The 15,124-nt window shown below is 34.6% G+C and overlaps 2 protein-coding genes across 2 annotated transcripts in view; one reads left to right on the plus strand and one right to left on the minus strand.

Moving 5' to 3' along the window:
• The window catches only part of LOC125647819 (tyrosine-protein kinase JAK2-like), a 155,013-nt gene extending 140,943 nt beyond the window's left edge, over positions 1-14,070 (plus strand). The window contains exons 24-26 of the mRNA XM_056139555.1: positions 285-457; positions 5,864-6,145; positions 8,481-14,070. Of these exons, the coding sequence (XP_055995530.1) occupies positions 285-457; positions 5,864-6,145; positions 8,481-8,511 (486 nt within the window). The 3' untranslated portion in view covers positions 8,512-14,070. The remainder of the gene's footprint in view (positions 1-284; positions 458-5,863; positions 6,146-8,480) is intronic.
• On the minus strand, positions 1,846-3,682 carry LOC125647834 (52 kDa repressor of the inhibitor of the protein kinase-like). The gene is made up of 2 exons (XM_048874664.2): positions 3,099-3,682; positions 1,846-2,595 (listed from the first exon to the last, which is right to left on the minus strand). The coding sequence occupies exons 1-2, from the start codon at positions 3,453-3,455 to the stop codon at positions 2,236-2,238; spliced, it is 717 nt and encodes a 238-aa protein (XP_048730621.2). The 5' UTR covers positions 3,456-3,682; the 3' UTR covers positions 1,846-2,235.
• Positions 14,071-15,124: the final 1,054 nt, after the last annotated feature.

Consider the following 15,124-nt stretch of genomic DNA (forward strand, 5'->3'; position numbering starts at 1 on the left):
ATTGCTTTCCTTAAAGTTATCTTGGATCTGAGGGGTGGAGGGTGTAAAATAGTTTGTGAACACTTCTCCTATGTGACTTATGGAAGTTCATAATGTCTATGTTCCTGCTCATGCTTTCTCCCCCATACCATGCTGTACATTAAGGGGAGGAGGTTTCATTTGGAGCACTTATGATTTGAGAAGCTGGGGAGACATTCGTTTTTCATAAATAATAAAAACAATCGACCAATGCTGGGCTAGCTTGAGATGACTGTTGACTGATCTTTGGCTAACTTCATTTTAAGGGCATGGAGTATCTGACCGATATGAAAGTATTCCATTGTGACTTGGCAGCAAGAAACATTCTTCTTACAAAGGATTACACTGCTAAAATTGCAGATTTCGGACTCTCCAAACTGATGACGTCAGACAAAGACTATTACACGAGGAAAGGGCAGGAGGTCATACCTTTACAATGGTAAAAGGATATTTTTATTACCTAACAGTGAAAACTGCCTAATCTGAGCCCTGTGTAATCTGCTTCACTGGGCATTCTGAACCTTATTTTCATTCCCAGTTCCATATTTTTTACACTGTTTATTCCAACAGACTGTGTATTCTAACAAAGAAATTATCTCCTGGTGCATTTTGGATTAGACAGGTTTCACTGTATACCATATACTGTAGATTCATTATTTTACACTAGCACTTATTATCGCAAAATGACTCATGGATGTCAAATCACGAGAAAAAAAATTGTGAGTGCTCAGTTGATCAGGTGTTTTTGCATGTATTTTAGCAATATAAAAATAAAAGCAAGAAATTTTTTTCGTGAGTGATGTTTCTCGCAAAATTACGTGATAATAAATTCCTCGCATATATTTAGGAATTTACAGTACTTTTTGTTGTTTTTTTTTTTTTTAATGTATCACAAATTTTGGGAAAATACCTCCAAAACACTGTTATTTTTTATTTGTGTAGTTCTTTGTTTGCGATTCTCCAAGTCGAATTCTAGAGTTACAATTAATTAACAGATTTTAATTTGTACAGAACAGACATTACTGTTATAAAAAGTTAACAGGTGCGTGAAAAGAGTGATAATACCTAGCCAGGGTTTAAGATAATTAGTATTACTTTAGTTTCTACTCACGGAATATTCTTATCTTGTAAGATATGGTACACAGTTGGTGTAAATTTTATCGCAATGTAATTGTTTGTGACTCAAAAATACTCAACTCACAAAGAAAGCTAGAATTGGATTATTGTGAAATAAAGCCCTTATACGATGTGTTATCTTGGAAATGAAAAACATGAACATGATAATGAGTTGATGGCATTATATGTCTTTAAGGAATGAAAGCATTTCTACTTGTTTATCTGATTTAGTTGTATAAACAGTCTGCTAAATCTCGGGGGGGGGGGGGGGGGGGGGGGATGATGAAACTCCATAATGAATTACATCTTCTCAAGTCATGCTAAAAATATATATTTTCATTGAATACCAGTGTTCATTGTTTTTGTGGTTGGACCTTGGAATCAAGTTCTCAAAGAAAGGTGAAGATAATGAACAGTGATCAATCTCATAACTCCTATACGCAATACAAAATAGAGAGTGACCCTTGGATATACTAGAGGTGGGATCAAATGCCTTGGAGGAGTAAGCATCCCCTGTCGACTGGTCACACCCACCGTGAACCCTATATCTTGATCAGGTAAACAGAGTTATCCATAGTCAAAATCAGTGTGCTGACTGTAAACGAGACTGTTGGAAACCCTGCACCATCAACTTGTTTGTCAGTAGCATGCATCAATTTAAAAACTGATCATATGCAGAACAAGTTCTTGCGTATCGAACGCAGGTGATAATGGAATATTGCTACATAGATATGGGAAGTTGACGATGGAGAAGATGAAATCATCCTATTTATCATAAAGTTGAGTTGTTAGTTTACCGTTAAAGGACACATGACACAAAAAATTATTTGTCTGTAATCATTGTCTTTATAATCCTTAAGTCAGATTCTCACACTGAATCTGTTAAACAAGCATCTGATAACAAGGCACAGCTGGAAATAGTAATCTGTAAACACCAGCCAAAGCAGTTCTCGGAGCAGTGCTGACAGTTAATGAGATAAGAGTCACGTGTGTGTTATATACGTCAGAGGTGAGCTTCTTGCAAATTCCCACCGTAACGTAACGTATTCAATACAATGGCTGAAGACTTATCAGAAGGATTTTCCCTTGCTCCAGAAGAAATTAGACCCTATAATTTTGACTTTCTGCATTATTTGTATTGTCTTCTAGACCAGTGTGACCACACTTAACACAGTATTGAATTTCACTGCACTGAACTTCAGCATCAACTGTCTTGAAACCTATTTTTGACTTTCCTGTTTGTATTCTTCTTGTTTTTGTTTTGACTTTATTGTCAGGAATAAACACCTGGATGGCTTTATCAACTGTTGATGGCTCAAATTCTGCAGAAACATTACTCAAAGATGAAGGGGTTACTGCTTGAGTTTCAGAAACATCTGCATCTATATTTACACTTTCTTCTGCAACATTATGATCACTGAGATCAGTATCATCACTTTCTATCATAGCCTCTTTTAATACCTGTTTTTAAATATATACAAAGTCATTTAAGAAATAACAAAAATTCAATTGCAGTAAAATATTCTTGAAAATCATGTAATAAACTTTAAACTTTGATATTCACATTTGCAGCAGATTTAGGTTGTTGATTGTTGATCATCCCCCCCCCTCAAGTTCTAAATTGCTAAACATATATAAATATGTACCAGTATGTATATCATGTATATATTGAAAAAAAATCAACAAAAATTCTGTACATGTCTAATGAATTGACATCATGGCATTCTGAACCCCTTATCTATAAAAATGTATGTCACATATAAATAATGTAAGAAACCTACCATAACACAGGGATTATAAAAATTGATCTTTGTTTTCTTTTGGTAACAATTTTCTCTAGCTTTGCACCCCCCTCCCCAAATTTAAATTTGAATCCTGATACAAAATACGAATAGTAAAAAGCAGTTAACTTGCAGCACATATGTAATCATATTGTAAAAAAAAAAAAGAAGTTTTTTTTTTACCTGAAGTATTTGTCGCTTTCTATATGCACCATACCCAGATGGTTTTTTCTCAGTATTTGATGAAGTTGAACATTCACCTTGGGTAGGCCACTCAACATCGGGTACAGCATCATCTTTTAACTGAGCACGAGCATTAGGATAACCTAACTCAGCTAAACGGGGTGGATAACGAGAATACTGATCTGGCGTAAAGTGTTTCTCACATATTTTACTGCATTTGGTTAATGTAAGGTCTCTTCTTCGACAGTAATGTACCCATGCTTTTTGAAGACCTGCATCTTTTGGGAAGCGAAAAAATGGCACATTTTTGTCCACTTTTGAAGAGGTTGAACAATTATAAACATCACAATACGGCATCCTTACAAACTATATGAATAACTCTTAAGATACAAAGAAATATGAGTGTGCATGTTCTTTGTTTATGACTTAGCATTTAACCCATTACTGGTAATTAGGGAAACTGTTTGTCTTTGATCAGTGATAAGAAAGATTTATAGTATCTCTTCTGTAGAAGCATTTAGCATCTCTGTGCTGTAGCTCATCTCTGACGTCACCCCGACTGTTTTCGATCTCTGGGGTTTAGAATATGCATATTGAGGTCAGGCTGCTTATCAGTACAGTGTTACAGCTTTAGCTGTGAAACGGATGCGTGTTTAACAGATTCATTGTGAGAATCTGACTTAAGGATTATAAAGACAATGATTACAGACAAATGATTTTTTGTGTCATGTGTCCTTTAATATCTATTTTCAATCAAATATCTTTGTATGAACCAGAAGTAGACGACTCTGTGGTGTCTTTTATTAAGTCACCTGCGTAAACTAAAGTGACCTATTGCAATTGGTAGTCATCCACCCTGCATTGACAATTGAACAATTTAATTTCTTGATAATTACTATTCCATTTCTTTTCAATTTGGTATGAAGCATCTTTAGGACATAGGGAACATAAATTGTAAATTTCAGGACTCCTAGGGGCGGGGCAAAAATTGCCCAAAATTGATCAATTTTCAAAAATCTTCTTCTCTACAACCGCACATGTGTAAGAAAACTAAATGCATAGTGATGTAGAGCAGGAAGGCCTCTACCACAATTATAATTTCTGATCCCAGGGGTAGGGGTTCTGACCCCAGGGTAGGGCTAAACTTGGTATATGGTGTTAATGTGCAACTTCTTTAGTGCTATTGATACCAAATTGAAACTGAATGGATATTTAGAAAGAGCAGGTTGTCTTTCACTAACTAAAAATTGTAAATTTGATGATCCCAGGGGTAGGGGTTTTGGTATCGGGGTGGGGCCAAAATGGTCAGTTTTAATGTGTAAACAATAGAAATTTTAACTTCTTGAAAACTACCATTCCAATTCTTTTCAAATTTGGTAAGAAGCATCTTTGGGACAAGGGGAACATGAATTGTAAATTTCAGGACTCCTGCTCCCCCGTGGCCTTAGGGGTGGGGAAAAAACTGTCAAATATTGGCCATTTCTCAAAAAGCTGATGACTCTAGGACAGGGCCAAACTTGGTATATATAGTGTATTTGTGCAAAACATATAAATGATATCTGCTTTGATGCTATTGATAATATATTGAAACTAAATGGATATTTAGTAGTAGGTAGTCCTTTACCAAAATTGTAAATTTCATGATCCTAGGGATAAGGGTTTGGTTTCAGGGTGGTGCCAAAATTATTATAATAATTTGAAGGACTTCTTTAAGTTTGTTGATACTGTATAAAATTTAAATGCATATTTAGGAATAGCAGAAAAGGATCGGTGTACAAATCAATGGTGAATTTCGCAACCTCAGGGTTTTGATTCTAGGATGGGTCCAAATTAGTCATATTGTTTAATGTTAATGCATATATCATATTATTGTAAAGCCTTTCATCAGTGTACATATGCTCTTTTGAGGGCATTGAAGTTTTAAGAACACAACTTGTTTTATACTGTTGCTGAATTAGAATTTAGCTTAGATATTCAGAACAGGAAATTTTTTCTAGATTTCATACTAGTGATATTTTAAACTAGTACTCAGGTGACCAACAAGGCCTGTGGGACTCTTGTTTTGAGTTCACAGGGATATATCGAATCGACATATGAATGAAAATTATTATAATTGTTAATAGATAAAATGTTGTAGATATATCTAAATGTTGCATTGAAGGCCACATCAAGAGATTTTTTCTTCTCACATGGAAGTGTTTAAATAAATTCTGCTTCATAAGATTATAAAAATAGGTCAGCTAAAAAGGAGCACAATTTGTGCCCACATCTATTCCAATAGACTGTTGGAAGACCTGATCACCAAAGATTACAAAGATATTGTCAATGAGGAACTCCAGCATATTTTTTATTTCAACTTCAGAGTACTTGTGCTTGGAATCAGAGTGGTGGTTAAAAAGTAATTTTTTGGATGACTGATCACTAGATATGAATATTTCCATTCTCCATTTTTGTTGAAGAAATGATGAAATACATTTTTTTTTTTCGTCTTAGAATAGAACATTTACTAGCTGACCATAAAATCATGTATTAACAAAAGTATTTGATGGTCCTCAGACATACAACGTTTTAGATATCTATAATTTAAAAAAATGTCTTCCTATAAACAAACTGTTAATAGTCTTTTAATATGAAGACAATTTTTTTTGTATTATAGATATTCCTTTGTGGTTTGGTCGGACAAATTTCACATTTGATATGTGAGAAAATTGAAGAAACCACTGTATTTTGATATCGTGAAATGTTTGTCTTATTTCCTTGTTAAGGTGTGCTCCAGAAGTCATAGGGAAAACGAAGTACTCCTCCAAGACGGATGTGTGGAGTTTTGGTGTGGTGATGTGGGAGTGTTTCAGTCAAGGAGAAGTCCCCAGACTGTGTTCTGTAGAGAAGGAAGAATTAAAGACAATAACGTTCTTCTACCTGGAGAAAGGAGGTCGACTTGAGAAGCCAGACGGGTGTCACGAAGAAGTGTATGGCTTGATGAAAAAGTGCTGGGAGTGGGAAGCTGAAAAGCGACCTCCATTTTATCAAATCCATCAGCAGTGTCTGTAAGTATTACAGAACAGTGTAACATATTCCCTCAGTCTGTAAGTATTACAGTGTAACATATTCCCTCAGTCTGTAAGTATTACAGAACAGTGTAATAGGTTCCCTCAGTCTGTAAGTATTACAAAACAGTGTAATAGATTCCCTCAGTCTGTAAGTATTACAGAACAGTGTAATAGGTTCCCTCAGTCTGTAAGTATTACAGAACAGTGTAATAGATTCCCTCAGTCTGTAAGTATTACAGAACAGTCTAACATATTCCCTCAGTCTATAAGTATTACAGAACAGTGTAATAGGTTCCCTCAGTCTGTAAGTATTACAGTGTAACATATTCCCTCAGTCTGTAAGTATTACAGAACAGTGTAATAGATTCCCTCAGTCTGTAAGTATTACTGAACAGTGTAATAGGTTCCCTCAGTCTGTAAGTATTACAGTGTAACATATTCCCTCAGTCTGTAAGTATTACAGAACAGTGTAATAGGTTCCCTCAGTCTGTAAGTATTACAGAACAGTGTAATGGATTCCCTCAGTCTGTAAGTATTACAGAACAGTGTAATAGATTCTCTCAGTCTGTAAGTATTAGAGAACAGTGTAATAGATTCCCTCAGTCTGTAAGTATTACAAAACAGTGTAATAGGTTCCCTCAGTCTGTAAGTATTACAGAACAGTGTAATAGATTCCCTCAGTCTGTAAGTATTACAGAACAGTCTAACATATTCCCTCAGTCTGTAAGTATTACAAAACAGTGTAATAGATTCCCTCAGTCTGTAAGTATTACAGTGTAACATATTCCCTCAGTCTGTAAGTATTACTGAACAGTGTAATAGATTCCCTCAGTCTGTAAGTATTACAAAACAGTGTAATAGATTCCCTCAGTCTGTAAGTATTACTGAACAGTGTAATAGATTCCCTCAGTCTGTAAGTATTACAGTGTAACATATTCCCTCAGTCTGTAAGTATTACTGAACAGTGTAATAGATTCCCTCAGTCTGTAAGTATTACTGAACAGTGTAATAGGTTCCCTCAGTCTGTAAGTATTACTGAACAGTGTAATAGGTTCCCTCAGTCTGTAAGTATTACAGAACAGTGTAATAGGTTCCATCAGTCTGTAAATATTACAGAACAGTGTAACATATTCCCTCAGTCTGTAAGTATTACTGAACAGTGTAATAGGTTCCCTCAGTCTGTAAGTATTACTGAACAGTGTAATCGGTTCCCTCAGTCTGCAAGTATTACAGTGTAACATATTCCCTCAGTCTGTAAGTATTACAGTGTAACATATTCCCTCAGTCTGTAAGTATTACAGAACAGTGTAATAGATTCCCTCAGTTTGTAAGTATTACAGAACATTGTAATAGATTACCTCAGTCTGTAAGTATTACAGTGTAACATATTCCCTCAGTCTGTAAGTATTACAGAACAGTGTAACATATTCCCTCAGTCTGTAAGTATTACAGAACAGTGTAATAGATTCCCTCAGTCTATAAGTATTACAGAACAGTGTAATAGGTTACCTCAGTCTGTAAGTATTACAGTGTAACATATTCCCTCAGTCTGTAAGTATTACTGAACAGTGTAATAGATTCCCTCAGTCTGTAAGTATTACAGAACATTGTAATAGATTCCCTCAGTCTGTAAGTATTACAGTGTAACATATTCCCTCAGTCTGTAAGTATTACAGAACAGTGTAATAGGTTCCCTCAGTCTGTAAGTATTACAGAACAGTGTAATATATTCCCTCAGTCTGTAAGTATTACAGAACAGTATAATAGGTTCCCTCAGTCTGTAAGTATTACAGTGTAACATATTCCCTCAGTCTGTAAGTATTACTGAACAGTGTAATAGATTCCCTCAGTCTGTAAGTATTACAGAACATTGTAATAGATTCCCTCAGTCTGTAAGTATTACAGTGTAACATATTCCCTCAGTCTGTAAGTATTACAGAACAGTGCAATAGGTTCCCTCAGTCTGTAAGTATTACAGAACAGTGTAATAGATTCCCTCAGTCTGTAAGTATTACAGAACAGTGTAATAGATTCCCTCAGTCTGTAAGTATTACAGAACAGTGTAATAGGTTCCCTCAGTCTGTAAGTATTACAGTGTAACATATTCCCTCAGTCTGTAAGTATTACAGAATAGTGTAATAGATTCCCTTATTACAGAACGTGTAATAGATTCCCTCAGCATCTGCTTGATAATGCCTTAAAATAAAAAAAAAACCATTAAAAATTTAGTGTTTCATTGACATTATAAATTATAGGCAAAATAAGTTTAATATGCTCATTAAAACCAATTTATAATATTATGATGATTGACTAGCAAATCTTTCTTTTTCAGAAAACTACAAGAAATTTTGGGCAAGGACTAGTATAAACTAAATATATAGCCCTTGGAAGAAATTTGCACCAAGATGGAGGTTGTACCTCAAAATGCAGATAAAATAACGGATATATGCAACAAGAAATTTAACTTTCATTGAAGTTTTGTCACCAATAGCTACCAACGTTCTCCTAGGCTGCTATAGACCATAACCTATTTTTTATTCAAAAGGAATATGAATCCTCTTTAATGGAATGTTGGTCATGATAAAATATGCAATTATAATACAATAGAATTACTTTAAAAGTTTTAAAATAATGATGAGGAATTTACCTGGTAGACGTGGTGTAAGTAACATGTAGGACCTATACAATTTTGTTTACCGAGATAAAATTCATTGTTAAAAGGTGGCGTTTTGCTATTTTTGATCATGTTGTTTTGAATATATTTGATACTGTTTCCAGAGTTTTGTGCTAATTCATTAATTTGATGGTTTGTACTGGTATTTTTTTTTTCTTGTTTTTGCCCACATAATCAGAGATTCAGGGGCATAAAGTTTTTGGTCTGTTTGTCTGTAAAAACTTAACCTTGTCCATAACTTTTGAATGGATGGTGATAGAACTTTCATATTCCTTGTAACAAGATCTTTCTTTAGGTTACAAATTCTTTTACCTCATGACCTTGACTTAAGAGTTTGGTCTAGTTTTGAAAAACTTTTGATTGGTTAGTGATGGGGCTTTCATATTTCACATGTGTATTCCTTGTGACAAGACCTTTCTTTGGGTACCATCATTACTCTGCTGCCATATAGGGGGCATCAGTGTTTCACAGACACATCTTGTTTCTTTTTGTAAGCCTGTTGGAGGATGGGACATATTATGGTATGGTGATCAGATCTTTCCATCTGTCCCACATCATCAAATGGTCAGTTGTTGCAACTTAGGTCGAAGGTGTGTCACAATCTACATCAAGGTCACTCACTGTGACCTAGATTATAATGATGTGGCCATATATGGCATAACCCTTTTTGGTCAAGGTCACTGTGACCTATAATTATGATGATGTGACCATGTATAGCATAACCCTTTTGGGGGCCTATGTAGATTTTGAGTCGTTGACTCGATCAACAAACTTTGTCAATTTATACATCCTTAGAGATATGTAAATTGCAGCTTGAAATCAGGTCATTAAAAACTTTTAAATTTTGGTAATCATTGGAAATGAATATTTCAAGGGAGTTACTGTGGATTTACAGTAAGTGTAAACGAGACATATCGGCAAGTACATGACCTGCTTCAGATAGTTCATTTGGAAAGTCCCCGAGTGATTTTAAAGAGCGCTTTTGATAGGTCGGTTAAATTATAGGTAGGCGGTCCCAAGTATTTGGCATTATATTATCTCGTGCCTAACAAGTGTAAGTTTCACTATTTGATTTCAGTGTAAGTTGCACCGTACGTAGCGTGAGATTCAATATCGGTTTTGATTTGACAAGGGAGATTTGAAATTACGTTAGTAAAATGTCTTGTAAAGTTTATCTTATAAATACTATATCTACATGTATAAAAGTGATGGGATATCTTATAAATAAAAAAAATATAAGATGTCGTATAAAAGATACAAGATATCTCGTAAACTTTAGAAGATATAACTTTTATCAGATACCTTAAAAAAATTTATCTTTTAAACAGGAATAACCGTGTTATACTTATAATCCATCGCAGTATCAATAGGTATGGGAGGGGGAATACAGGGTGAAAAAGGCGAGCTCCGATATGTAAAGAAAAGGCAGGATAGCAATATCCCAGAATTCAAATAGTGCTGAATATTGAAAAGTAAGAAAAAAATGACGGGATCGATAATGCTGCGGGAAAAGGCAGGATCCACAGTTGCCTCTATATCCCAATAAAATTGAAAGGTTACTCCCTTAAATTCCTGTAGATACTTGTCAGTTTTAAGTGATCAGAAATTTCAGTACATGTTTCTATAGGCGATTTTGTCCGTTTAAGAACAATGCTTTTGTTTTGTTGTCTCTTTCACATTCGCAGTTTCCATATCGTTATTTTAAAATGAATCTCTCGGAGGATATTTTCGAAATCTTGCAAAGCATTGGAAAAGATCGATGTCGGAAAAATTTCTGAATTCAAATAGTTAGGGGGAAGAGGGGGTAAAAACTCGTTAGTTTCTGTCATCCGACATCGATTACACGTTAGTGGGGAAAATTTAAAACCACATAATACATTTTAATAAATGTTTAATAGTTTCAATGTACACTTTCATTTGTTTTACTTGTTAATCGATTAGTTTCAACATACTTCATATTTAGTTTTGTATTGGGGGGGGGGGGGGGGGGTGTCTTGGTGAGAACTATGCGAACTCAGTTTTCTCTAGCATTGAACATTTGATCTCGCCCCTAAAATAATTTGTCAGATTAAGTAATAAGATCAATAGATATTCTACTTCGAGAAAACATTTATTTTCAACACATGGCATGCTTTGATGTCTTTTACTGTTATATATACCCACATTTTCGTAAGAAATTCGTAAGTAACCATCGCTAGATACTGTTAATTGAATGAACAAAGGCAAGTTCTATGAATTCTAGTAAAAACTAAATTCCCCAAACCATCCCTCTCCTGTTCATGTAACACATTATTAAAGAAATTCAGCATTTCGTTAGCATTAGACGCGCCTTCTATAACGTCATAATAAACCACAGCAAAGGTTGATATGTTGCGATACTGGCGTACCTTTGAACCTATATCACTGGTCCACCCCTAACTGCATGTCCATAGGAGTTTGAAATTTTATCTATCTATCTATCTATATATATATAGTCTCTTCTTCGGAAGTAAAATACAGAAAAAACTCTAAACACTTTGTTGAAATATTTCGACCGTGTTACCGGTCTCCTTCACGAAAACACGACTGAAAAAGACCGGTAACACGGTCGAAATTTTTCAACAGTGTTTAGAGTTTTCTCTCTCTCTCTCTCTCTCTCTCTCTCTCTCTCTCTCTATATATATATATATATATATATAACTGACTCGGCCTAAATTGCAATAAAATCAGTAGCAAAGAAGTTTTCAACACTTCGTTCGTGTTCAGACCACAGGGGCTCGTCACGAATTGGCCCTCTCTATTCTATATTTACATTTATTTGTAAATATAGAATAGACGATGTCAAATTTTAAAAAGACAGGTATTTCGTGACGAGTCCCTGTGTTCAGACGAAATATGCTTCTCTTGGATTTTCTTTGCAGTTTCTTGAAAGTAATTTCCCTAAAAATTTCTCGCAGCTCTACAAATTAAAGACACCTATGGTACATTGTCAGGGGTACAAATATTTCTTCTTAATAAATTTTGTCTGATTTCTCTATTAATATACACTTGATTTCTTTTTAATTTCATACTCGATAAACAAAGGTACATCCGGTGTGAGCTTCGTTGGCGACATTTTCTTTTCGGTGCAAGAGTTTTGGTATTGGTTTTCCCTTTTCGCAGTCTCTTCCATCGTGCTAAAAGATTATGTAATGACACGCTAGTGTAAAGACACGTGTGACCATCTAAAATTATTTTTATTCCCGCCCCTTTAAAGCTGTATGGTCCGAATTACAATACTTTTTTCTCCATCTCGTAAAAACGCTATTAAATCATCGCACGTATGTAGTTATGAGACTATACGACCTATCATAAATTATTTCACCTGTTTTAACCCAAATAATTTGATTTTAAATCGATGTTTACAAATAACCGCGTCACTCTGCCATTTCAAGTGACAGTCACGTTACCAGTTCAAACTTTCAGATCATCGGTGGTCTTATTTGTGTAAAGCTGTGTATTTTGTTATAACAGTACCGTACCATAAGTTTAATAGAAATAAAAATATCAAATGCTTCTTAGTAATTCGTTGTTTTACGCTCTTTCAGCCTTAAAACTAGACATTTGCGTATGAGTGAATACATCATGTTGGGATTCCCCTGACGCGCGTGGGTCTATTTATAGACGTCTATTATGGGATGATTTATATATGTAGCCACTATATTTACTTTCTAAATAATATTCGCACTGTTTTTTTTTTACATGCAGATGTTTTCAAGCATGTAATTAAGGGAAAGTTAATAACTTTATAAAGCAATTAATCTGCTTTAAAATAATTATGTACAAAAATAATACTTGAACATCGGGTCATACAGCTTTAAATATTGGTCCAATTGCAGTGATTGTTCTTTCCTTGATGCGTCATCATTGACAGATTTGTTTTGAAACCAACTATCCGAGACCTCGAATGAACTTGAGAAGCTGAGTCGTTCACACTTACTGTAAATTCACAGTAATCCAGAAGAGAGTATTGCAGTATTTGTTGATGTAATAATTATTGAACAGGGTGTTCAATAATTATTACATCAACAAATACACAATTTTTTCATAAAATATGTAGCTACATAACAATTCTAAATATGAATATTTATTTCAAACATTAATTGTATAAATATATGCAGGATTGTACTACAACATTTGCACAGACTTAACAAGCACATCACACAACAGATAGAGGAATTGTTTCACGAAAATAATGATTTAAGTTTCAAGGAGTTCAGTTGGATAGAAAGATAATTTTGATTTGAGCCAAATTCCATCTATCCAATAAAAATTTGATTTGTCCCATAAGAGCAATGGTGTTCCAAAGAGTTCAGCTGAACAACCAAATTGCATCTGTTCAGTTAAAAATCCATAGATGGGTATAATGTAAGAAGGCTGTGTTAATAGTTTGTCACTCCTTTAATTTTAGGGCATTTCTTTGTACAACTCAAAATTGTTAGTAATTGTATCATGTGACAGAAATCTAAATACATGTACATGTAATAAAATGAAATAGGTTTTGAAATGTAGTTATTTGAACAATTCAAAAGATATATATTAAGTCAGTTGTTGTACCAAGGTTAACAAGATTTTTAGTGTTAAATCTAGGATCTAGAGAGGACACACATATATGTTCAAAAGGGCATGTTTCGTCGCAAGAAGAAAATTTCGGAGTACTTTCATTGTATCATACTATGATAGTAATAGAATGATCATTTAGCCTCTTTAAAAGTTAATATCTGCTGCCTTGATTTTAAACTTTTCAATCAACCTTGTGAAATAAAGAACAATTCTTTATTATTAACAGATATTTTTAAAAAATTTATAGAGAAAAAAGGGCATGGCGCGGTTAAAAAGGGCATGGTGCCAGCCAAAAAGGGCATGGCGCAGCGCCATGCTAGTTTGCTTTAGATTTAACACTATTTTTGTCCCAGGTACACTCATCTGTTTATGATTATGATTTTAATTGACAGGTGTATCATGTGCCGTGGTGGTGCACTTGATTATTAAAATGATGTGAATAATCTCACTTGGTACATGTGTGCACTAAATGTTTTATTATAGGGCAATACATTCATTATGATTGTGAATTTCTGAAGAGATGTGGGTTTTTTTAAAAGATAAAAAAGATTTCAGGTGTATAGTATATGTTGGCATTTAGATATTTTATAATATTGTTACTGGATTACATATATATATTAATAAAGATGTGTCAGTGATCTATATTAATAAAGAAGTGTCAGTGATCTATGTGACTCTAATTTGAATTTGTACATGTACTGGAACATCATCACTAGTATTTATATTTCCGATGGTTTTGCCTTTGGTATCTTAACACATTGTAATGATAGTCATAACCAGGATGTCATGAGTTAAAGCCCTGCTTATGCCATGGCCGTGCCAAACCTAAGATGTTAGCATATGCAGTGATTGCTCCTTCACCAAACACTCGACATTTAGAAGCAAGAATCATGGGTCCTCCAGATATGACCTTAAAACGGATGTCCCGTGTCTTGGCAGGCGATGGAACATTAAAGAACCCTCACTGCTATGGCTGTATGTACTAAATATGTCTGTTTGTGGTACTTGACCTACAATTGGTGATGCCTCAATATGAGGGCTATATCTTTTGAACCATAGGTGGATAGGGTTTAGATATTTCACGTATAGATGCCTAATAGACTTTTTTTGGTACCAAGACTTTTGACCTTGGACTTTGACCTATTTTTCCAAAACTTTAACCTGGACTGTATCTTTTGAACTAAGGGGATGGGGAATTTTAGCTCTTCTGAGCTGAAGGCTCAAAGAGCTAATCATATGTCTGGCGTGCGGTGTGCATCAACTTTTTGGAAAAAGGGCTATATCTCAAGAACCCCTTGGCCAATTTTTGTCAAATTTGTCACAGGGTATCCTTGGCCCAAGGGCTTTCAATTATACTAAAACTAGGGTTATGACCCTTTAACAAGGGGAGATAATTAGGAAAATGCAAACAATAGTGGTTGCTAAAAAATCTTCTTTTCAAGAACCACTGGACAAATTATCACCAAACTTATGCATAAGGATGAGGATAGGTTGAAGATAAAAAAACTGTTCAAGGCATCATCCTGGGGCAAAGGGTGTGGTCTCAAGGTCACTTCAAAGTTGACCTTAAATTTTGTTTTGTTAAAACTTTGATATTTTGCTTAGTATAAGGACTAGGATCATCAAATTTTGTCAATTGATGCATCTTAGGACCTAATATCATGTTGTCTCAAAAGTAGGATATGGTGACCTACTTTTTGAATTTCGCAGGTAATTATTAT

Source organism: Ostrea edulis, chromosome 6 (assembly GCF_947568905.1).
Source record: "Ostrea edulis chromosome 6, xbOstEdul1.1, whole genome shotgun sequence".
Taxonomy (NCBI): Eukaryota; Metazoa; Mollusca; class Bivalvia; order Ostreida; family Ostreidae; genus Ostrea; species Ostrea edulis.

Coding starts and splice junctions, on each gene's coding strand:
- LOC125647834 (XM_048874664.2), bottom strand. CDS start 3,455: ATGCCGTATTGTGATGTTTATAATTGTTCAACCTCTTCAAAAGTGGAC. Junction 2,596..3,098: donor GAAAGCGACAAATACTTCAG/GTAAAAAAAAAA, acceptor ATTTAAAAACAG/GTATTAAAAGAGGCTATGAT.